This window comes from Strigops habroptila, chromosome 5 (genome assembly GCF_004027225.2).
Source record: "Strigops habroptila isolate Jane chromosome 5, bStrHab1.2.pri, whole genome shotgun sequence".
Classification (NCBI taxonomy): Eukaryota; Metazoa; Chordata; class Aves; order Psittaciformes; family Psittacidae; genus Strigops; species Strigops habroptila.
Genome location: NC_044281.2, coordinates 62,168,573 through 62,193,872, shown reverse-complemented (window position 1 = coordinate 62,193,872; position 25,300 = coordinate 62,168,573). Strand labels below are relative to the sequence as shown.

General features: G+C 41.9%; 1 protein-coding gene across 4 annotated transcripts in view; it reads left to right on the top strand.

Annotated features, from left to right (window-relative positions):
- The window catches only part of MARCHF8 (membrane associated ring-CH-type finger 8), a 149,169-nt gene that overhangs the window by 107,020 nt on the left and 16,849 nt on the right, over positions 1-25,300 (top strand). For all 4 annotated transcript variants that reach the window (XM_030487835.1, XM_030487838.1, XM_030487836.1 and 1 more), the window contains exon 3: positions 17,285-17,335. In XM_030487835.1, the coding sequence (XP_030343695.1) occupies positions 17,285-17,335 (51 nt within the window). The remainder of the gene's footprint in view (positions 1-17,284; positions 17,336-25,300) is intronic.

The window sequence follows — 25,300 nt, the reverse complement described above, 5'->3', positions numbered from 1 at the left end:
TACATATTCTTGGATGGAGTTATAAGCTTTCTGAAGGAATTCCAGCCTTTTTCATGTGTTATAATACTTAGCATCACGCAGCCCTGTTTCTGAATTCTCTTCTTTCTTGAAAGCATCAGTTGAATTTGGCACAGTTTTCCGATTTCTAAATTACATCCAGATAGGATGTTCCACTCATGCTATGCCCTCCAGCATTTGAAACTCTTGTTAGTGAATTTAACTCCATATCTTTCAGGAAATAAAAGCACTGCTTCTTTAAGTATTTGTTAGAAGGGCATATTGAACTTGAAGCCAAATCTAATGCTTCACCTTTGAAGAGTGTTAGCTAGCAGAAAAACAAAATCCTTCTGGATTTAAAAATGATTGCAGTTCTTTTTTCTAAAGCTTACAGGAGTTCCCTTTTGTACCCAGGATTAGATCTTACGAAGATGGCTATGTTTCTATCCATTCTAATTTCTTAATATGGAAGTCACCCCCCTTTATATAGCATCCTGACATCTTTTCTTGCATTGAATTAAAAAGTATTTCCAAATTGTTTTCCAGTGGTGATGGGGAATGATACCGAGAAAGACAATATAGATAATGATAGAAAGACAGAAGATGAGGGCTGGTTCATGTGGGAAGAGCAGCAGCTAAGAAGAAATGAGGGTTATAAGAGGCACAAGAAGACAGAAATTGCAGATATCATGTGAGTTAAGATGGTGCTGGGGACAAGTTGAGGTGGCTAAAGATGCAGTTGTTGTGGTCACTGGTTCATCTGCTGTTCTGCTCACTGTATCTCTCTGCTGCTGAAGGATATGAAGCAATGCTTACTTATAGGCAATGTTTGTTAGTGTGTGGGCTTTGCTGTTTTTCACCCTGTCACTCTGTAAAGCAGCTCCTATCTTTTAATCCCCTTAAGCTCTAGTCTGGCACCAAAGCGTCCCTCCTGAAATGTAATCCTCTTACTTCAGTTCCACTGCTATGCTCCAGTTATGCCTGTGTGCCTGGGAGCACAGGGAGAAGGGTTTCTATGCATGCCAAAGGTTGGAAAAATTTAAGTATCAAAGTACCTAGATGAGGAGTCCCCACACAACTAGTGTCCAAAGTAGTATTTCTTAATCTTGAATCCCAAAATCCCAACAACTCCCAAGATCCCAAATCCCAACTTGATTTGAAAAGCCTGTAGATTTCTTATGCTGTGGTGCCTCACTTGTAACCTTCCCAAAAGCAGGCATCTTTGCACGTTAAGGTATTGTATCACCTTCAGTTTGCTTGTCTCCAAGCACAGGCATGAGGGTGTTGTGGAGTACCTTCTTCATTCTCATCGACCACCATGATTAGAGATCTGAAGGTCATTTTACGGCCAGGGAAGCGCAAGGAGAATTCACAATCACATTTACAAGTGGTGGGGACAAATAGCAAAGTTGCAGGGGGGGAAGGTTGGTGGGGTGAATGAGACGGTTCTTCTGTCTTGGGGGAAGCACTTATTAAGGTGTAGTTAGTTCTTTGCCAGGTGGTGGGCTTCAGGAGGCAGATCCCAAAGTCTAATACTCCATGTGAAAATTAATGCCCTGACAAGATTCAGCTGGGAGATGTACATTCTATGACTGAGAAAAATGGAAGGGAGAGATCTCGATCGTATTCTCTTTGCTTTGGCACAGCTTCACTCGACATGAAACTCATCCTGTGCAAACCACACGCGCTATTCAGCTGTGTGCCTGTAACAGGACACAGCTGCTGGCTGTGACACTGAGCAACACCGCAGGTAAGAGTAGGACAAGTAAGGGTGAATTTCACTCAGGGCAGCGTAATTTCCCTGTGACTCAGGTTTCTCCGCTGCCAACTGATGGCTGCATTTGCCTGCTTCAGGATACTAATGTCGGATTCCAGGAGCGTGTTTTGCAAGAGGCTGTAAATTGCAAGCTGGGCTGATTGTGTCCCTCTTACAGTTTATCTTACATGTTGTCTCAGTCAGCTCTTATTTTGAGCTGCTCTCTAGTGCTGTTCAGCACTGCACAAGTGCCGTATTTCCCTCTGGAGAGGGAAAACTGTTTGGAGGAAAGGTGCTATACAGTAAGCATGTTCGTTGTGTGCTGAAGTTTCAATCCTGTGGTACAGCCTTATGTTCAGTGATTATTTGGGTGTTACCTAAATGCGTTTTTGTATTAAGAGAGGTTCTTACAATTTTATATCCTCTTTTTCATGTCATCCATTCTGTCCTCCAGGGTACTAGCAGCAGATAGTATTAAGGAACCTTGCAAAAAAGATATTAGTTTTTCTGAGTGTTCATAGAGAATTGGACGCTTGTCCCTTTTGAACGCTTGCTTTTGTAATTTACCTCTTTGCTGTGCTGCTTTGTTCTTACCTGCAGGATAAGACTGACGATTTCACTACTTTGAGTTTTTAGAGCTTTGAATTTTAAGTGACTAAAAGAGGTTTGTCCAGCTGCTTTTCACTAGAGGGATGTTTTCTTCCTTTCCATGAGTCGTGAAGAGTTTGCAAGGGAAGCTTACTTAGAGCCTAATGGGAACGTATCCAAGGAGCCACAGGCTTTTTCCAGACCTGATATTTAAATATCCACATCCCTCTATTTTGAGGATTATTAAAAATTAATCTGTAAGATTAATAGGTAGCTATCATAACCACAGGTGAACTGTATCTTTTGATCAGTTGTTAAGTGATTACCCTTTACAAGCACCAGTCCTTCCTGCATTTTCCTCTGGGTTGGTTCCCATTGTTCACGGTGCTTTTTCTTGTGTTGCAGGAATCCCTGTTCCACAGTCTCAGGTCTTGCCTGACATAAATTATTTAATCCCAGTGATGAATTTCCTCCTGGATGCCTGTGAAAACACAGGGATGTTTTAACTTCCTTAAAACAAAGCACTTATGTATGGAACGCTGACAGGGAAGCAAAGGGTTAAAATGCAAAATACGTGGTGTAAACCGTATTTAACCCTTAGCTTTTCCTTGTAAATTTACATTGGTCTTGCTCACCTTTGGTAAATGTCTGTACTGAAACCCCCAATTCGTGAACCTCCGATATGGGGGATTCTGAACAAGGATGTTCTGGTTTGAGTCTTCATGCTTTTAAGTCTCTGTATTTCGGAGCACAATCCAGTTGTTCTTGCAGATTGCATCCTTATCCCATTCTACTTCATCAGTTTCATCAGTCCTACTGCCTGCGCTGCAAGATGCAGCTCAGCAGTGGCTAATCCTTTACCTGCACTCCTGCCTTTCCCCAGAGTGCCCATCTGGCCAAATAATCTATTTCATCTTTTGGAGAATGCCTGCATGTTATTTCTTTTCTGAAAGGCCCTTTTAAAACTAAAATCTAAGGGAGGATTTTGACATTTTGTCATGTCCAGATAGGCAATATTGCTTGCCTGGTGTTTGGCCTTTCAGAAAAATGGATTTCCAAAGCAACAGTTATTTATTCTTTAATCTCCTGGAAAATACTTCAGTGATCATTTCAAACTGGAAGGATAGTGCTTACATTTAGGGATAATTTTATCTTTGTGTTTTCAAAACTAAGAGGAATCAGAAATAGATTTGGGGGATGGAATGTGTGGACTGGGAAGTTCAAGTTCTGGATCAGAATCTTGGTGTAACAGGATCAGCAAACGTTTTCGATGTGATGCCCAGGCATAAAAGCTTGTAAACTGAGGATCCTACCTCCTAAGTGAATCCTCTCTGCTGGGTTCTAGAGCCCGTGGTAAAGCCCCTCTTTTATTGCTTTACCTTCTCACTCGGTTGCAAGTGTAGAGCCTAAGAGAAAACAGCCTCCCTAGAGGACTGTATGTATTTTCAGAAGGTATACAGAAATGATCATTTAGTAGTTCTTTGTAGCTTTTAAAAAGTTAGTTTTAAAAAAATGCAAAATGTATTTTAATAAAATCTATTGTCTTCTAAACCAGCTTCAGATTTCATCTATGTCCAGTCTGATTTCTGCAGAGATAATGAATGTGTAGAGCACTGAGCTTTTAAAATCTAGCTTTGGTGGAGGTCAATTTAAAGGCAGTTTGACAAAAGCAGATTGTATAAGCTAATACACTTTTTCTGAAAACTTTGATGCAATTTCCTATGACACAAAACCGCCTTCGCTCAAAGCTCTAGGGAATGAAGGGCAGGAGATTTACTGTGAATATGAGACTTATTTATAACCCTTTCCCCTGGCAAATAAACTTCAGAAAATGCTATGTCAGCGTGTGTGCAGGAATGCAGTACGGTCCCCAGTAGGTCAGCCAGCACTGTTGACAGCTGCAGTTCATTTTCTCTGTCATAGGAATAAATGCAAGAGGCAGAGGGACCCAGTGCAGTGAATTGTTTAATACTGCTCGCATAATGTCAGTACTTTTGAGCTGATGTGTTTGTGCACTTCCATAAAAAACTCTGAAACCAAGCAGGATTTTACTGGAACTGGAACATGAGAGTTGCGGAAGGAGAATGAGTAAATGTCTTCGGTTAAGTGGAAGGAAAAGCTTCTATTCCAATAGGCTAATGGACCAGAGATTTTATTTTAGGAGAAAATGCAGGCGTTCCTGGGACTGCGGTGGTAAATTTAGTTCTTACGCAGCTGCTGGCATTCAGCTTCTTCAGACACACAAAAACCTCAACCTCCTTATTAGACTGAAGTTTTCCAACTGGGTGAAGAGCAGTGCTCTTCTGGAAAGTTTCAGCTGTTAGTCACCCTCAATTGCCTCAGACAGTGTTCTGCTGTAATCTGATGATTTTAGGATTACAGTGATGGGAAACGAGGCTGCCTACACAGAACATCGCTTTTTCAGCTACAGCTGCCCGGACCAGGAGTGGTGGTTAGGGGTGCTCTGAGCACCATACTCCATATTCACACCACCTGCTCAAAAAAACATAAAATAAAATAAAACAAAATGAAAGTTTTACTTTGCCTTTACTGTTTGTTGGCCTTCAGGTTGACTGTCTTACTGTGCTGGGTCACTGGGCTCATCCATGCTTTATTTAACCAACACAGCTCCATCGGCTTCAGTGTTGCTCAGTGTTAGCACTTGTTCTGGTTTCATCTGGGATAGAGTTGATTTTTTCCTTAGTAGCTGGTACAGTGCTGTGGTTTGGTTTTAGTATGAGGGCAGCGTTGATAACACACTGATGTTTCAGTGTTGCTAAGTAGTGTTTATCCTAAGCCAAGGACTTCTCAGTTTCTTATGTTCTTCCAGTGAGAAGGCGCAGAAGAAGCTGGGAGGGACCACAGCCAGGACAGCTGACCCATACTTAACCAAAGGGATATTCTATACCATAGTACATCATGCTCAGTATATAAACTGGGGGGAGTTGGCCTGATAAACTGGGGGATTGGTCAGCAGATGCTGGGCAATTGTATTGCGCTTCATTTGTCTGTCTTGGGTTTTATTCATCTCTCTCCCTCCCCTTTTCATCATTATTGTTAGTAGTAGTGGTAGTATTGTTATTATTTACTTCGGTAATTAAACTGTTCTTTATCTCAGCTCACAGGTTTTACCTTTTTCCAGTTCTCCTCCCCGTCCCACTGGAGCCGGCGGGGAGTGAGTGAGTGGCTCCATGGTCCTTAGTTGCCAGCTGGACATAAACCATGACAGCATTGCACAGCAGTCCCTCCTGCACAGGGGTTCTTTTAGAAGTGCTCCTACCTCTCCCTGCTGAACGTGAAGTAAACGTAGATTTCTGTTTGCAAAGGCAGACACATGTGTTTCTATCTGACTCTTACTGCAATTTCTTCTCCACTTCTCACACTTCAAGGAAAGCAGTATTGTTACAACTACTTTAGGTCCTGGTCTGCAAGAGTGCCTAATACCAGCTGTAGCTACTGAAATACTTTTTTTTCAGATCAGGATGTTGATAATGGCTCAGTATGAGTCTTGCTGAGACCACAGACATTTCTTGTTGGTTTTTGTGGGACCACTGTGTCTACATGGAGTGCTGGTTTAGTGCTTCCTCCAGGAAATAATTCATCCAAGTCTGTGTGTCTTAGCCTGCAGTAGCTGGTTTGAGTCACCTGCTTCCCAGTGTTCTGAAGGTGTGGAACACAGTTGTAAAGTCTTGTTATTTTCCTTCACTTTGCATTATTTGTTTACTTTCGCTTTTAATAATCTATTGCTTCAGCTGTTTTCATATAAAGACTTTCTTACTGTTGATCACCCCAGTTGTCTGTTGCTAAATTCTTTGTATTTCTGCAGTCTTTCTTACTAACAGAGGCTAAACTCCTGACCTGATTGACGTTAGTGGTGGAATTCCTGTTGTCTTACATAAAGCCAGGATTTAATCTCTAGTGACCATATGCAAAAGCTGTTGACCTGCTATTGGTTTTTATGCAATTTCAGTATTCCACCCATTCCTTCTCCTTGTTTGCTTTGTTGACTGCTGCTACATTTTGAAGAGATAAAAAATCTGATACAGTCTCCTTTTCAAGACGTACTGTTGCTGAATACAGAACTAGAAAATATATTCCTGATAGAGTAGGGCTCACCATTTTGCTTTCAGTGCCACTGTGGAAGACTTTCCTCTTATTCTCTATGGCCATACCATCTCTTCTTCTTCAATCACTTCTTTAAATAAAAAAGTTGAAATGACCTTCCTAAACAAACATAAATCTCCTGTAGGATTTTGTTTTCATCCTGTCAGCCTCCTGTGTTGTGTTATCCACTCTGAGAATAGGAAAACTATCAGGAATGTAGAGAATCTAAATCTTCTGAACACTTGTCTTCCACCAAAAAGATTTCTTTAATTGATTTTCATTTGTGGGCATATGCTATTGTGACAGACATAGCAAAGAAGGTGGGAACATGATGTAAACATAGACCAATAATCAATATCAGTAAACTGGATAGCATCAGCTGTTAGACATGGATTTAGGTGGTGTTAACAGACTTAAAGATAGATGCTGAATTCTTATCCTGCTCCTGTATCAGGGACCCTCTTAATGAGTGATATATAGGAAAGACTAATAGAGCACATTAAAATTTTCCTCCTGTCCTTTACTTTCCCTGCATTTTCATTTTTCTTCCCTTGATATCTGTGATGTGTGGTGCTGCACTTTCCCTGCTCCTGCTGCATGATTGGAAGGTAACCAGAATCAGCAGGATTTTCACCTATGAGTAACAGGTCCTAAACATCCTCTGAGTGAGTGCCAGAATATCTGCTTGTGATTGAAGAATGCAGTATTTCTCAGCACACTCCTTGTTTGCTGTTTTCTGAAACTTGTTTACCTATGGCTCTTGGGAACCTGCACCCTCAGTTCCATTACTGAGTGTGTTGATATTTCAAGTGCAACACTCCAAATATGGAAAGGAAGTTAGTGACTATGGAGTCTTAGGCTAAAAACCAAGTACGTTTATCATGTGTTAAATCCTTTCTGTTTAAGAGAAGAGGCTTCTGCAGCTTTTGGCACTGTGCAAATCATAGACTTGCGTTGTCAGTGAGAAATGGCCATCTTGAGTTACTATTGCCCACGCAGGAGTGTGAGCAAAGGGAATGATCCTGAAAGACAGGCCTGGGAAAGCATTGGCTTACTCAGATCTGACTTTTGCAGAAAGCCCAGAAACATATGGTTGCAAAAATGACCTGGCAGGGCTGTGCAGCGGATGGGAGGGGTTAGTGATGGTATAGGAGGCTGGGGATGTAGCCAGGTGTTTCAAAGCACAGCCTTACCAGGCTCTTGCCATACACTGGTACTCTAATAGTATAATGGCTTGAAATGTTCACAGCACCAACAGTGCAGAATGCTGACAGCACCAGTGAGTGCTCATGAGTGATATTGTCCACAGAATTCATCTTCTGCATGGCCCCATGTAGACTTTTCTGGACATGCACTAGTTGGCTGCATCTCAAAGCCTCAGGTGAGGCCTCATGTGAGACCAACTGTGCTTCCCTGACAAAATGTTCTTGGTTTACTGCTTAGAGTAGCCTGCTACACCCATAGAGTTTCTTTCCTTTGTTTCTGGTATCAAGAGTTGCGTTTTGGAGAAAGAGAGGGTAGTTGGCTGTGCATATGCTTTAGGTAGGATATTTTATTAAAGAACTTAATGTATATAACTGTGTGCATTCACATATGCGTGTTCCTTAATAGACTTGGGGTAAGTAGTTGGTTGACACATGAATTTCCTGGATAATTAGCCAGGAACTCTTAACAGTTACTTAATATATTTTTTTTTTATTAGTAGATTTATGCTTTGAAAGATTCTTGTTCTGCAGTTTTAAATATGCTACCCTTTAAATGAAGAGTACCTTTTCTCTTAGCTGTGAAAAATTTTTCCTCCCAGAGAACTGTTACCTTAACTAGTTTTGGTTTATTTCTGTAAGGATGGTTGAATGTGTTGCTTTTTAAAAATATTATGCTTTGTGTGTTCTCTGAGCTTACAAACAATGGTCCTAAGAAATGTAATGTGCTTAAATCTCTCCAGAACATCACAGGTTAGAATTTTACAATGATCTTCTTCTAACCAGTGTTTGGCTAAGTAACTTTAATGGGATCTGTAGGGCCCAGTTCATAATTTACCTAAGTTTGTGTGATCATTTAACACTAAGGGAGTTTGAAATGCTGCTGGTGATAAATGCTTGCAAAGTGATAAAAATGGGAAGATGAAATTTCAGGCAAAACCAACCTGGTCTGTACTGAGTAGGTATTACTAAACAGGTCTGATACCAACAGGTGCTCTTTCGAGAGCTCTTTGTGCTCTCATGTGCTTTTGGCAATATCATGTTAAATGTTACCAAAAATGTCCTGAATGCTTTCCCAGAATCATTTGGGAAGTGACTTCTCTAATTGCTATAGGGAATATTGTTTGCCTGTACAGTCTATGTAGTCAGAAATAAGTTAATAAGCAATCATAATATCTTAAGATAGAAAGGGAGGAAAAGAAATAAGATAAAAATAAAATAAAATCCTTGGGCAAAATAGAAGCAACTCAAAGTATCAAGCTTGTTTTGGTTAAGTAACCAGTTTTCTAGTATTGTTTTGAATCTGTTTTTAGATTCAGGAAGCTTCTGTATTCTTGGCTGGGAGATGATTCTGTGATTCACTGTTTTAACTGTATACTTTGATGGTATAATATGAGTTGGAAATCAGAGAAGCTTCATGGACCTTCTTAGCTGAGCAGAGGCAGCAATCCAGGCATGCGCGTCACATCCAAATTGCACATAATGTGCAAACCGCATAGCCCCCTGCCACCCTGCCAAGAAGCACATGCTAGCACACAGCCTCGTCCCACAGCAAGCAACTGAACCTAGGAAGTCGTGTAGATGCTGAGAAAGGCCAGGTATTCGGAGAGTTCGTCTTAGCTGCAGGCTTCCAAATTGCCAGTTACCCAGAGGGTTTTTTAATCTGTGAATGTTTAAAGTAGTCAATTGTTTTGGCATATTGACATGTGTAGTGTACAATGAGAATTCCAGCAGTTGCATTAAGTGCAGTTACTTCACAAAAGATAGAATGTTATTCCTTTTAATCTGTTTATAATTGCTGGCTTCCTCTGTTTGTATCTTTCTGTCTCTGCTGTAAATACATGAAATTGTTTGAAACGGGCTTTTTGCTGTCACACAGGTAAGGCTAATGCATCCTGCTTCCATGATCAAGAAAGGTGTATATTTTTGGATCATGTCTTTTGTAGTTTATGTAATTTGATCCCTGAGGGAAGGATTCATTTTTATGCGTTACATCACATAAAGGCATGCATCAATTTTAGGCAGGTTGTCTGGCAACAGCAAGATAAGAACATCCTTAAAACATGTTGGATGCCAAACTTTGCAATATACTTTCTTTGTTAGAAATTGGGCATGTGGCATGTGAATGTAGTAAGTGTGCAAATGAATGTCATTTTAGTGAAATGTATAAGACTGATGATCTTATGCAGAAATTAAAATTTGCTCTTCAAAGTGGGGCAGCCTCAGCTCAGCAAAAGGAAGGCTTTTATGTCATCTTCTAGCTCAAACAATTAAAGAGGGAAGATGGAGATCAGATCTCCATTTTGAAATGACAGCTACAGATGCAGGTTATCCATAATCAGATGCACTTTGTGGAGCCTTTGGAAGTAAAGCAAAGCAATGCAAAAACCAGAAAAATTGTATGTTGAAAAAAGTCTGGAGAGCAAAGCCATGGAGAAAAGGGCCTTTTTGAAGAGAATGCTCTCCTCACCTTTTCCACAGTATGGGTGGAATCAGGAATGGCTCCAAGCATTGTACCCCATGTACTCATTAAGACCAAACTGGCAAGGCTGAGCACACAGCAGTACATAATGAGTAAGGACTTAGACACAGTTGGACCATATCTGTGTGCCTGTCAGGTTTGCATAGTATCAGGCACATCCATGCAAACTCTGAGAGCTGTTTACAGGGCAAGCTTGAGATGCATTGTGCTTCTGATCACACTATGGTGCAAGAGATTCTTATTTAACTACAACATTCTGGTGTGTTTGCCTTGTTCTTTGAATTTCCTCTCATTTCTGGTTCTTGTTTGTGATCTATTAGACTCCTTGACTTCCCTTCCCAAACCCCCAAAGGAGCCTGTGCTTTCAATTCTGTGAACTCTTCCATTAAAGCCTTCAGTCTATAGTCTTGATTTTGTTGTTCTTTCTTTCCTGTTAAAGCCACATGATCTCATGGTTTTATTTCTGTTGCTGATATTTTCAGGCACAGCTGTAAGTTCAGCACTTGGAACAAAGCTTGTTAATTCTCCGATGTTTTACTTCCAGGCTTGGTTTTTGCCTTCAGGTTGTTTTTCTGAGTTTGTCTTCCACTATGTGTAGTGGCTTGATGTGAACATGAATGAGCAAGTTAGTGAGCTGAGTAATCAGCAGTGAACTTGCTATAGATTTTCCACTATGAAGGAAGATCTGAAATCTTATATTGGGTTTCTGCACTCACTTGTGAATTGCTGGTCCCAGAAAATCAAGTAGGATCATCCAAGAACAGAAAATACTGAGCTAGATGGATGGGGCAGATTGTTTGGATTCCTTTTTCGGTATTTATACTGGGACTCCAGGAAGGCAAAAAAGGAAATAGGCGGTGTGATTTCCATCACACCCCCCCCCCCTTCATTTCCAGTGTCCAGAGATAAATACTGCACAAGAGCATATACTGCAAGGCATAGATGTCATTACAGTTCTTTGATTAGATGCCATTATTCTAGCAGCATGCAAAAATTGTTGATGAAACCTTGATGATATTTAATCATATTTTATGGAGAAGAAATGAGCAAGGTTTAAGAAGTTTGCCAAGCACTGGCTTTTTAAGCTGTTAGTAAGTTTATTGCTTTTCCATGATAACCTGGTGACTGCCAAAGAAGTAAAGGCCATATTCAGTTGATATGATACAAAATACCATTTCCTACTAAAGTAATTAAATGTTCGGTTCTGTCAGTCACAAGATCTAGTGCTGACAAAGCTTTTGTAATTTAACAATCCGTTGGTTTTGACAGATGAAGAAAATAGTTCTCAAAGCCTTCTCCCATTTCTTTCATTCTATTCATTTCAGACAATTTAAGTGCATGTGCCAGTATTGTCAACAACAACCACCCCTTTCCCCAAGACTAAAAGCGTATGTTCTTTTTATTTCCTACCGTTCAGGTGTAGGGTTGCAGTACAAGATTAGCAGAAATTCTGAAAAGAGGTTGTTAGGAAACCTGACACAGTTATGAAACCTGGAACAATACCTGGGCGTGTACAGCTGCATGTTTGTGGAACAACTGTGCGTTCATGCTCTGGTCATGGGACTTGATGGGAGAACTGAGTTTCACTCCTGACTTGCTGCTTTGCTGTGCAAGGGTCCTTCAGCACCTCACCATTTCAAGCAACGGCGTTTTGTCTCCCATTCTGTAATTCTTGTAAGATCTAACAATGAGAATTGCTGTATGAATGGGAGCAATTATTACTTATTCATTCTCTTCTGCTAAGTTTTTTGTTAAGGAAAGCAACCATTTACCCAGAAGACTTTGTTGAAATGGCGCCCGTGCCACTTGTTGGTAACAGTAAGTGATTTTACTAGATATCGATCTTGTGCTTAATGTATCATTGTAAAATGCAATTGTAATGCACAAAATGAGATTAAAATGGCTTTCAGATTCCACATAGAAAACCACAAGTAGGCAGTGCCCTAGCCAGTCTGCCCTGGTTTGTTTAACTGTGTCTCAGTTGAGTTGAGGGATTAGTATTTACCTTGTAGGGATCTGTGGCTGGGGCATTGCAGTAACAACATCTCCAGGTTTATAAGCAGAGATAAAGATGGGTTTAATATTAGCCATACTTTAGGAGCAAACACAGGTGGTAGTCAGGGATGTAGCCAGAAGAAGGCTATGCAAGCTATGAGACTGCTTCCTCTGTTGTCTTATATTTACCTGCCTTATTGACTGAAAACCAAAATGTTGGAAACACAAAACTATTTTACCTGGAAACTTTCCCTCTTCCATCCTGGCAAGGACATCCAAGTTGTATTTCTTTAGGGTGCCCACTTGCTGAGGCTGCATTAATTCTGCAGCTGAGTTTGGAGAAAGGTCAGCATGGTACATTGGTATTTGTAAGTGCGCAAGAGCAGCTATGGCTGCCTGAATTGTTATCAGTGAGTGGGGACCCTCCTTCTGGCTCAGGTGATAGGAACTGGTGGTTTGGGGTTCACTAGTCTTCTGGGTTTGGCTGTGTAAGTTATGTAGCTGTTGTGCTTAGTGGAAATGTATATCTTCTGTTAGGGAAGCAAGAGTAAAATATTTTGAAGTTCTGAGTATGGAAGACTGAGGTAAAAGGGAGAATGGGAGGGAGGTGTCAGCTTCTAGATCTCTGAGCTGAGAAGTCAAAGGCGTCATGCAAGAGTAACCAAGAAATGGTGGCAGAAGGGAAGGTGAGCCAGCAAGGTGGAGAAGGCAAGATGAAGAGCCCTGCAGGAAAGCAGATGTGAGCTGAAGCAACTGCTGAAGGAAGGAGGCAGCTCTGTCACATGCAGAAGGAAGCAAATTCAAGGGGGAGATAGAAAAAGGAAGGAAAGTTAGGAGAGGGATTTGGGCAGTTACAAGCAAGTGCATCCAAAGTTTAGAGAAACGTGTCAGTGTAGGAAGGGGTAGCAGTTTTTCTGGTTTTCAGTCATTTCCCTGCTTCTGCCTTCCTCTTCATTTCCCTAGAGCCAGGCTCTGATGGGAACCTCAGAGCAGCAGCTGGCAATGAGTGGCTCAGGAGAAGTTACAAGTTGCACTTGTAAATTTTTCCTATCTAGATTTTTTTAAAGTGTCTGCCAAGTGGTTTTAGTTGAGTAGGATGATTTTGAAAAGCAGGATTCCAGTTATCCCATACAAAAAGACTGATCGGCTAAAGTAGAGTGACACTTGCTTTAACCGGTGGTAATTGTATGGTCCGTGCTGGCGGATGTTGCATTTGTCTTGACCTTTATTCAAGTGCAAAGACTAATGCTTTTGCAAGAAGGAAGGAGAGGTTGGTTGAAGCTGTAATTACCAGACTAGAATATGTCTTACTGTGCAATGGAACATACTAGAAAACATCTTTGAAGACGTTTATTTGTTGGATAGTGATAGTACCGTAATAGAAGCTTAGCCTTGCCATTTCCGTGTCAGTGTTAATTTGTGAATAATTGGTAAAAGATCCCAGGATGAATGTACTGGTGATAAATAAAGTATGAAAAGTGAGTTTTTGTTTGTTTGCCTTTAAAATAATGCTTACCTGTTCCTCACTTAGTAACTGTGCCTGCCATTAAAATCTACCTATCCCAGGAGTCCTTCCATGGCTTACAACACTTTTGTATCTTAATGACTAGAAAACATAACAGCATCCTCAGTGTATCACAGCATGGGAAACACCAGCAAGCACTGGCTCTATTTAAAGGCTTCCATGGTGCTTTTTCCTGAAGAATTTTATTTTTTGTTTATTGTTTATTGTTTTATTTGTAAAAGAGAATTAAACAGCACATCTGGGCTTCATGAACTGTATTACTGAGAGATGTTCCTGGTGGTGTTTAAGGATTAAAAATAAATAAATAAATAATATTTTTGGTCCTTTGCAGGAGCTGGCAAGAAAGGACTGGATGTTCTTTCTTCAGCAGGGGTGCTGCTTGTGGGATCATAGTGAACTGGAAATTGCTGTTGCACAGCGCAGTTCAGTTGTTTATCTCTTTTCAGCCCAACGCTTTTTGAAGTCTGCGTGTACAAACCTGTGAGACTTGGAGCAGCTGTTTTTTGAAAAATGTTCTCTATTAGAGGACAGGCTAAGACAGGGTCAGTTGGTGTCCGAGGGCTGGAGCAATTTTATCTGGGTGATGAGGCTGCTTGGTAGTTGACAGGCCAGCCAGACTGAAAAATGTGTGTATTATTTGCCAGTCTCTGTTGGATCTAGTAGTGGCTATGGTGTCAGTTGTCAGTCCATGAAGATATGGCTGAGTTGGTGCTTTTCCTCCTTGTTGGTGTAAGTAGCTCTTTAAAGTACAGATTTTGGCCAACCTGGGCTAAAGCCGTAGTGAATTTCCAGTTGATCTTATTGATGTGCTGGCTTTGTGTGGTAAAGAAGCTGAGATATGAAAGAGCACTTAGGCAGCTAGGATTCCCTTAGGAATATAACAGTTACGCAATTTTATGTGTGTGTGCACCCAGTAACCCTTAAGAGAACGTTTTTCAAGACCGCTTTTTTGTTTAAAAATGATCACTCTTTCAATAACAAAACCAGCTGTTCGCAGTCATCTACTGACTGAAACCTCTGATAGATGTGTTTCCAACAGTAGATCAGTAAAGATAATATGAGCATCTGTCTCTTAGAGGCTTCTGGCGTCCATCAGGTAAAATCAGTTCTGGGAGCAGAGGCAGAAAAACTAGTTTCTGTGGCACAGCTAAGAGTATGTTTGCACTGTATCATTTACCCTGTTGTGCAAATATAGGTCTTGTCCTCTAGCCTGTTTGTGCTTATTGAATTTTAGCACATCCTTTTCAACACAGGTGCCTGTCTAAGTTCAGTCGTGCTCCCTTGCAGACTGCTTCTTCAGCTAGACAGCAGTATTTGGGAAACATTGAGTTAATGTAAAGAAATCTCTGCTCTGTTTATTTTTATCTTTAGGACTTTCACCCGGAAGTCTTTGACACCTATGGCTGGATTTGAGACTTGGCCCCTGTGTGAAGCTGTATGTGTTGCTTCAGGCAGATTTCTTGGCCACGGGTACCACTCTTCACTATCATTTTCCCTTGTTCCTCATAGTCTTGCTTTGTTTACCTTCCACACGTCCCTAGAAGGCCAAGCACAGCCTGCTTCCCCCCACACCACACACACAGGCAATGACAGGTCTTTGTGCTTGCCAGCTTGTGTTGGTCTCTTATCATCATAGCTTGAGAACATGTCTCTGACCCCTTTTTCTTCATTCTGTCTTTAGCTTCAATGAACTTTTTTTTTATCCCTGTTGCTATAGTTACACTGCCTTTGATGAAATCAGCTAGGTCCTTCCCTTATAGTTGGAGTCAGTTCTTAGCCCTTCTGGTTCTGGCAGTAGTTCCATCCAGTGTTAACTTCACGTAAGCATCATGTCCGTATTTTTGGGGGTCTTTACATGTTTATTTCTTTTTCAGGAATACTGTTACCAATGTAACAAAAGCTTATAGCCATCTCAAAAATAAAATTCAGCCTTGCAGGCTACAGCTATTCCAGACCTTAAACTGATCCTTACTGATTTTTAGGTTGTCCATCAGTCAAAATTGGTGGGGGTTCCCTGGTTGCTTCTCCTCTGTTCTTCTGAAATACTGATTTACTGTCTTCTGGGTACTCAAACTCCTACATACAAAGGATTTCAGAACACTCTATTTGCTTCTTCATGTTTTTAAGGGAAGAAGCGCAATTTGTATCTGTCAGCTGAGGCAGTGCCTGGGCCTGTATTGAGAGACAACCAGTATTGTAAGGCAGGGACAGCCTGCTTTTGTAAGCACATGCTGAAGTTTTTTGCCTTGCCTTTTCTTTTCTCAACACAAAGCTTTGATGAAGTTGCTCTGGGGATGTGTTGTAGGAAGAAGCGTATGGGAGTGCATGGATCTTCAAGTGTGAGCGTAGCATCTAGGTGCCCAGCCAGCCAGGCTGACTTGATGCGGGCTTCAGTCATTGAAGGCCACTTGAATTGTAACAAACCATACGCAGGAGGTCTGAAACCAGTGTGCTATGCCCAAGGCTGTTCTAGGAGTAACAGCAGTTGACAATTATGGGGTTTAGGCGGTTTTATGTACCCATTTGTTAATATACAGGACTACTGATCTCAAGCTCTATATAATCAGTCAGTGCCAATGAGAACTGGAAGTGAATGCTGTCAAAGTGTCTCTGTTGGGTCAAATTTTCTTCAGGAATAAAGGTGAAAAAGTTTGGTTCCTAAAATCCCGGATGAAAAGATGCACTTCTAGAATCTCTTACCTAGCATAAAGCCCATAGGAGAAAGTAGTAAATTTACCCTTTTTTCAGAGGATTTAAATCTCAAACCAGTTTGCATCCTGGCTTCACAGACTTAGAGGAACATGCCTACTGATCTGTTAACCAAATGTGATGACTCGCCCTGTTTGTAATATTTGCTAAGAAAAAAGAAAAGTATTTCTTGTTGGATTTTATTCAGAAATGTTTTTGCAGAGCAATTTCTAGGCTCTTCCCAGTGGAGCAATTTTGTCCATTTACACATATGGTAAACTGATATTCAGAAACGAGGAATCCTTAAAGGATGAAATATGTAGGTGAAACAGTTTATTTTGGTAGGAGATAAGATTGTCATCCTTACTGGTCATGGTCTGTGCACTGAAAAGTAACAGGTACAGTCATCACTGATACCAGTTTTGAGAATTGCATCTTCTGCATTTCTGTCTTCCAGTTTAATTCTGAGTTCTCTAGTAAATAGGATGTTCCTCAGTAATTCTGCTTTGTCTCCTGAAATGACATGCATATGGTTATTCACAATTGTTTCCGGACATCACTGTGATACTTTTGTTTCTCTTTAAGCAAGTGCTTTCAGTTTTAGTGGTTGGATGTTTGCCTTTAGATATAGATGAAGCAGGGCTGCCATCTGAGAAAGGGTTTTGCGGTATTCGTAGAGAGAATAAATCATTGTTTTAGTATTTCTCAGTTTGTACTTGTCTTGCCTATGTGTTTTTATGCAAGGTAATATCTTGGTAACCAAAGCAATTTAGTGATTAGCATAAATCAGGTTCATGTCAATAGAAGCAACATCCTTAAAAGCCACAGCTGTAAGTCTTTTTCAGTGGAATTTGGTTTCTAATACCAGCTTTAAAATATCTTCATAACTGTGATTTTTTTTCTGCTGGTCACTGTTGCTAACAGCAATCCTATTCTTCCTCTTTCAGAATGAGAAGGCTTTGGGGCATTCGGTGAGCCGCTCTAGTAACATCTCAAAGGTATGTTCCTCGATATAACTCAGTCTTTGATAAACTTGGGGATACTGGGATTTCTTTCATTTCAAAACTGGGGTAATATATGCAATAATGTGACTAGTAAAAAATGCTTCTTATGCCTGGCTGTCATTGATAGTTGCTCCTGAAACATTAGAACTCTGGTGTTTTGTAGATTCTCTTTACAGCTCAAATGAAATGGAAGCTACAGTAGGTTTTCTCTTTCACACTGTCAGCCTCCTTAGCTTGGTAGGAGCAAGATAAATGACAGATGCCTCAGATCTTCTCTTGGGGGAAAAATTGCTCCAAAAACATCGCTCAAGTATTTCTTTTATACCATCAGTTATCTGACGTAATGTTCTCTGTAAGATATGTATAGCCATGCATCCTGTAATATGTATTGGATGTGTGGTTATCATTATTTTATTGTCACTTCAACACTGAATTATTGTTAGCACCATGAAATCCATTGCTATCAAGGCATGACTGTGTAAGTATTTTTAAATGTTTGCTTTTACGGGTCCTGGTCTTGTAAGGGATGCATGATTCTGTACCCATTCTAGTCACACTTCAGTATAGCCAATGGACACATCAAAAGCACAACGGCTTTGTTATGCAGTTAGGGGAAAAGTACCTTCTGTCCAAGATAACTTATTACAATACAAACCCTACTCCTGCATTACCACAAATGAGATTTTTAATTAGCTGGAAGCCTGACACCTTATTGCTTATGCAAGTACAGGTGCTTAAAGCCTTCATGCAAGCAAGCTATACTGGTTGACTGCGGTGCATAAGCCTCAACATTTCATTGCCACAGTTGATGTTGCTGGTAATAGTGGCTTCTAACGAGAGACTGAGTCATTATGCCTGTGACAAGCTCAAGTCTCTCTTTTCTGTTCTGAGTACTTCAGGATATAGAAGCTATTCATGCCTATCTCCAGCAGAGGAAACAGTGGTTGAAGTTAATTTATGGTTTATATGGGCACAGACAACTTTCATTTTGGAGCAAAAAGGCAGGATTAGGCTGGGCTTAAACCACGACACTGAGTGTCTTAACTAATGAGCAGAGCAGCTGTCCAGTGTGCAAGGTATTGACCAAGCTGAAGGTGGTGTTATCATGGAGTGATGTGGGATTGTATTTTGCATTCAGCATCAGAAAATGGGCATTCACAGAAAGGGATGTGAAATAAATACTGTGTGAGTATAACTTCTCATCTGTGCTTCTCTAAAATGGGATGGTGCCTGTTCTTTCTTACACTGGCTCTTCTCAGGGATCTCTAACTGGATTTTCAGGTGGTGTTCAGCAGAGATGGTAGTTTTATCATTAAGTGTACTTTTCCCAGGGTGTCTGTAATTCAGCACAACAAGCCTTTTGGCAGCAGCATTTGGTACCCAGATGAAGCTGCATGGTTTATTCTTAATTCATTGGGAACTGGTAGTGTGGCAGTGCAGTGGGAAGGTCCTTGCACTCTGGCAAAGCTGTCTGTGGGAGTGCTGGCAAGTGAGACCTCAATATTTGCATTCATCTTGATACACTGAAACATTCAACATGATTGCTGCGCATTGCAAAAGCTAAAGATCTCAAGGGGAACAAAAGTCAGCTTTGTCAATGGGTGAGATGTTTTGGTTGCAAACATGAGCTTCCTAGAGGTATTGATGTTCTAAGGGCTCCTCTGTCGTCTCTGTGTCTGATCCATTCCTTGCACCTACACCGCTCTGGAGATAGCTTCTAACAAGGGCAAGAGGTGGAAGTCTGATGGGTAAAATCAGTCCCCTGATTTGCCTCATACATCCAAATGCTGCCTTGCACATCCAGGCAGCTCAGTGCTAAGCTGCAACAATTCGTTTTGCAGTCTACAGGTGGGTTAGCTGTTGCAAGCAATTTGTAGGACAAAACCGATTATAGCAGTTACAGAAGTGGGATGCTGGCACGGAAACTTAAGTACGTGGAAAAATTTTCATCAGTTCTGAGGTCTAATAGGAAAATGCTTTATATTTTTATTCAGAATAGTATAATATCCTAGCCAATAAGGCAGATTGAATACATGTAAAGGAAATAGTATGGAAATGCTTGGCTGCCTGTATAGCCCTTTCTGAAACCCACAGAGCTTGTTGATAGTACACCATTTTAAGAAGAGCTATTTAACCAAAATTGAGTTTCATCAATTATATGCTGCATTTCCAGATATGTTGAGGGGTGTGTGTATACAGAAATAATGATCACACTTCCTGCAAATGACACATTCAGCTATTATTTTGCCACCCAAATCTAGCTCACAGCATAGCATTGTTGCAAATCTGCTACAAATGCTTGGCACTGGTAACTTGATTCAAAGCCTTTCTGGTGCTGATATGTTATTATGAACCCGCTGTGATTATTACAGTGTATCTTTCCACTGCTCTCAGTTGCACAGTGCAATATGAGTGGAAAGGATTGAGTCAGAACTCAGCCTCTAGCCAAGAGAGAATGCTGTGTTACTTGGTGTGACCAAGGAAAGCAATGCCTTAGGGCTAAAAGTGGTCAAGGAGGGAGGCAGACAGATGGTGCCACTGAAAATGGGATCAGCTGGTAGAGATAGCAGGACTTCTCCAAACACAGACCACAAGTGTTGGGGCCAGGTGGAGCTGTCCCTTGGGAGGAAGGGGCAAAAAAGGCAGTTCTCCAAGAGGCAAATGCTAAGAGAGGCTGGAGAGATGCTAGTACGTGTGGCCAGGCCAAGAGAAAAGAGTCACCTGAATACTTGGCTAGGGATGGAGGCCAGAAGCAGCAGAAAAGGGAGTAGGGAATAAGATGTAGGAGGATCTTCATATGGTGCTATTAGGTTTTGTGCAGTCTGTTGCACACTGGGGGATGTGGCATGTCTCCAGGCCCTTCTTTGCTGTTTTGGTATATGTATTTCAAACATTCCTTTTAAATCTGCTCCACATGAAATGCTTTAATTTCTGGAATCTTTTCTACATTTGTTTTGGAAAAAAAAAATTAGAAAAAATAGCGTTGAAGGCAGATTGACTTGATTTAGTCATGGGAAGGGGACACAGCCCAATTCCCAACTTGCCCTGTTCAAGCACAGTGATGCTGATTGAAACACCCCGAATTGGCACAGGGGTATATAGCCCAGCTCCACATCTCAACTCTTTACCCTAAGCCAGCATTTTTGCCAAGAAACCCCCATTCACTGGTAAATGCCTTCATCATACAAGCCAAACAGAGAAATAATTGAGCTTTATAGAATCTTCATCCCCTACATATAGATGAAATTGACCCTAAAACACAGCTAGTCACCAAAAGCAACTGAAAAAGGGATTTTCACAGTGGTGGTAATTCATGCCCTCTGCTCTTAGATAAAGGAATTGTGCTTGCAAGCAGATTAAACAAGGTCACTAACAAAGGTGGTCTATAAACAGTTATCCTCAAATTAGTGATATTGTTTAGCTTTAAAGTGTCTGATGTAGCCTGAAACTGTCACGTCATGTGTGGAAATCTCTTCAGGTCATCTGTGTGCTGTTCCGGTCATCTGATTGTTCCGGAGGGCTGATTTTAGAGTAGTGGGGAAGCATTTTGTAGTCTTATTTTCATGGCCCTCTACGGGGTAAGCTTTGAAAATGCTAATACTCGGATCATAGCAAAGGAATCAAAAGTGCATTCCTTCAAAAATGTAAATGCTTTGTCTTTTCTGTGCAGTTTTATCTTTTGAGCAGAAGCACACTGTAAAGTATTAAATTATTCTTAGGCTGAATGGCAGCCAGTGCAGATGCAAAGTGGTAGCCTAAGCTTGCTACAAAATTTAAAATCCATTTAGGCTGTTCATCAGCTTGGAACAGATTTAGAAAAGCATATGAATACACACGTCCACTGTTGCCTGAAGCTTTGATGGATTCAGTGAGCGTTCGTCCGTAGAAAAGCAGTCCAGGTTTTTCAGTCACAGAGCTTAGCTGTCCTTTAGTCTATCAGATGACCAAGGCTCACGGAAAAGAACTGCTGCTCAGAGGTGTTCTGTTCAGGTGCATGAGCCTGGGGGTAGGGAAAGAGAAGTTGCTTAAAAAAATACAAATTCTTTCCACTGAGCTATTGGAGAAGAGGAAAGACAGAAAAAATTGTATAGTGTGAAGATTAAAGTGTGCTCTTTTCCTTGCCCACAAGAGCAAGTAATGTCATGCTGGGGCATGGTGCAGTTGTGTTCATAAGGAGTGTGATTTTCTCCCTGTGCTGTGATAAATCCCCTCTACTGCCGCTGGGTTCTTACTTCATATAGGTATGATGGTACCCTTTGAAGGATGAACCTTCAGGTGTTTCCTTTCCTCTTTTGTCCCCTCAGTCCATTCAAAGTATTTTGAGGAAGGTTTTAAAGTCAAAGGGCTATTTTACTATTTTTTTCTACTCCTGCAGAACCTGTGCAGTTGCTACTGGGTTTAGTCAACGTTAATCCTGTGCTACAGGCAGGTTGAATTACACCTCGGGAGATTTTGAAAGGATAGCTAGCCGCCTTTCTGTAGCGGCTTTGGCTCTGGTATCTCTAGAGAAAGTTCCTGCCAGAATCCTCCTTTAGATTTCCTTAGGAAGAATGAGGGGAAGCTGACTTCAGCTTCAATCCTGGTTTCTAGACATAATGTTAATTATAGTCATATACATTATATAAAGTATGGAACAAAGTTCTTCTAGCAGCTGACTGCTGGTTCCTATGGAATCGTTGCCAAAATTGTTTGGTGGAGATGATCATTGTGAAAATTCAAGATGCCTCTCTCCCATGTCGTCTTTTTTTTTTTTTTATTGTTTTTCTCTCAATTTTTTTTAACCACTCTCCATTCTAATAATGCTAATTTATCCCAGCTGAAGACACTTGATTTTAATATGTTCTGGAACTCAAAATGGCACAAGTCTGGTAGGAAAAATTTAGTGGAGAAGTTACTGATATTTGATCCTGCCATATTTAAGAAAAACTTTCAAAACCAGCCTGTCAGCAGGGCTGTCTGCCCTTCACAACTTCCAGTCTGTCTGTAGGTGGCCTGTTTTGGCTCTCTCATGTGTCAGGTTAGTATACTCGGCACAGCTGGTTGATCTCATTGCACTGCTACGCGGGTATGCTAGTTCAGCTGGAGGCCTCCTTTGGCATGCATGCAATGGAACAGCCTTGTCTGTTCCACAGGTGAGCTTTGGAGACTTTATAGCTGCAGTGCACTTCAGCGGAGCCATCAGCCAGTGTGTACATGAAATACAGCACTTACTGAAAGCATAAGAACAGAAATATGTTGCATCCTGGTGGATAGATGGGGCAGGCACTTAGAGTTATTCTGCAGTGGTTCAAAAGAAATGATGGATGTGTCCCTTGGGTTTAATCAACACTTCCCTGCCTGCCTTCAGCCCAGGCTCAGGACTTCTCAGCGCAGCAGGCAGAACTGAATTTTGCCACTGTCGGTGAGACAGGGCTGGGGCAAAGGGATTTTGCCACTGACAAAGGGAGGGGAGGTGACTGGAGCAGAGGTGGCACAAAGAGAGGCAGATTCCCTGTGTCTCTTTGTAGATGTCCTTTTCCTATCTGAAGACTAGCCAGGTTGGCTATGGAGTGCCTTTGCAGTGGCGCTTGGTGCCTTTTCTCACAAGGCACCCATCACTTGTTTTCTTTCCTAGATCACTGTCTGTACCCAGATCTTGCCAAAGGAACAGGTATGGAGTGGTTGGTCTTGGTTTCTGTGGTGTAAACTTAGAGGGGAGCAGAGCCTCAGGCTTATGCTGCCTCTGAAGATGTGGCATGCAAGGTAAATGCCAGCTGTGTCCATGTCTAGCAGCAGCCTTGCCTTCTTACACACATTTAAACAGGGTCTGTGTGAGAGAGAAAATAGCTCTTCGGCAAAGAGTTCTTCGGAAACACAGGGTGTGATAACCATCCCTCTGATTCTGATTTTCCCCTGTGCTGCTGCCACATTCATCATTGTCATAGAATCATAGAATCATAGAATCGTAAGGGTTGGAAAAGACCTTAAGATCATCTAGTTCCAACCCCCCTGCCATGGGCAGGGACACCTTGCCCTAAACCACATGGCTCAAGGCTCTGTCCAACCTGGCCTTGAACACCGCCAGGGATGGAGCATCCACAACCTCCCTGGGCAACCCACTCCAGTGCTTCACCACCCTCACTGTAAAGAACTTCTTCCTTATATCTAGTCTAAACTTCCCTTGTTTAAGTTTGAACCCATTACCCCTTGTCCTACCACTACAGTCCCTAAGGAAGAGTCCCTCCCCAGCATCCTTGTAGACCCCCTTCAGATACTGGAAGGCTGCTATGAGGTCACCACGCAGCCTTCTCTTCTCCAGGCTGAACAGCCCCAACTCTCTCAGCCTGTCTTCATACGGGAGGTGCTCCAGCCCTCTTATCATCCTCGTGGCCCTCCTCTGGACTTGCTCCAACAGCTCCATGTCCTTTTTATGTTGAGGACACCAGAACTGTACACAGTACTCCAAGTGAGGTCTCACAAGAGCAGAGTAGAGGGGCAGGATCACCTCCTTCGACCTGCTGGTCACGCTTCCTTTGATGCAGCCCAGGATATGGTTGGCTTTCTGGGCTGCAAGCGCACGCTGCCGGCTCATGTTAAGCTTCTCGTCAACCAACACCCCCAAGTCCTTCTCTGCAGGGCTGCTCTGAATCTCTTCTCTGCCCAGCCTGTAGCAATGCCTGGGATTGCCCCTACCCAGGTGTAGGACCTTACACTTGGCTTGGTTAAACTTCATAAGGTTGGCATCGGCCCACCTCACAAGCGTGTCAAGGTCCCTCTGGATGGCATCCCTTCCCTCCAGCGTATCAACCGAACCACACAGCTTGGTGTCGTCGGCAAACTTGCTGAGGGCGCATCAATCCCACTGTCCATGTCGCCGACAAAGATGTTGAACAGGACCGGTCCCAACACCGATCCCTGAGGGACACCACTCGTTACAGGTTTCCAACTGGACATCGAGCCATTTACCACAACTCTCTGCATGCGGCCATCGAGCCAGTTTTTTATCCACCGAGTGGTCCATCTATCAAATTGATGTCTCTCCAATTTAGAGACAAGGATGTTGTGCGGGAGACAAGGATGTCGTGCGTGATGTGTTAATACCAGGAGAGACAAATCCAATCCAAACAAAACTCCCAGTGGCCCGTTGCAGATAGCAGCACTGATCTTGGTGCAGAAAAAGCATCACAGTGCAGGGGGATTGCGGGGAGGGATATTAAAAGTAGGAGGCCTCGGTCACTGGTTGTGCTTGGGACAGGACAGCTCTGGGGCAGTGGTGGGAGTTGTCTCCACTTAGCTACCACCTACTATGGTTATCTGTGTCTCTAATCTCCAGGGGGACTGGTGGTAGTTGGAGTTGGCTCAGTGGAGAAGACCGTCACTGTGCTCCTGTGGTTCTTATGGGAAACAGAGGCAGACAGAAACTGCTGCAATGGTCTAGTGGTGCTTGAGACATCTTTTAGCATCAGGTGCAGCTAGCTACGTTTCAGGATTTTTGCTGCTCTCTTATTTTATGTATTTATTTTGCCAAGCAGAAAAGCATAGATTTGAAATGGGTTCATTGCAGTGTAAAATAAAGGCAAACCCATAATCAAAATGCCAGGTTGAAATTTGGGTTGTGGAGTGTTTGGCTCCTTGCTGTATCACTAAACTTGTATTTGTCTGAAGCTGTTTGTGCTGCAGGTCCTCTTGAGTAAAAGACTTTAAGCTGTGATGCTTTTCTCTAATTCTTTGTCTGCTGTTTCACGCTATTATTAAATATGTGTAGTGCTTAGCATGTTGGTTCCATGTCCTTAGCTGAGACTGCTAGGTGCTTTTGTAGCACAAATAGTAAGGTCGTAGAACTGGTTCTATTCATGTGGCACCTAGAAGTGATGAAGTTAGCAGGCGTGTGGGAAAACCACCTTTGCTTCCTTCAGGCTTTCAATCAGTGGAGTTATTCTTCTGGAGTAAAGTTGCTTCTAAGTTCTTAGCTTTAATGAA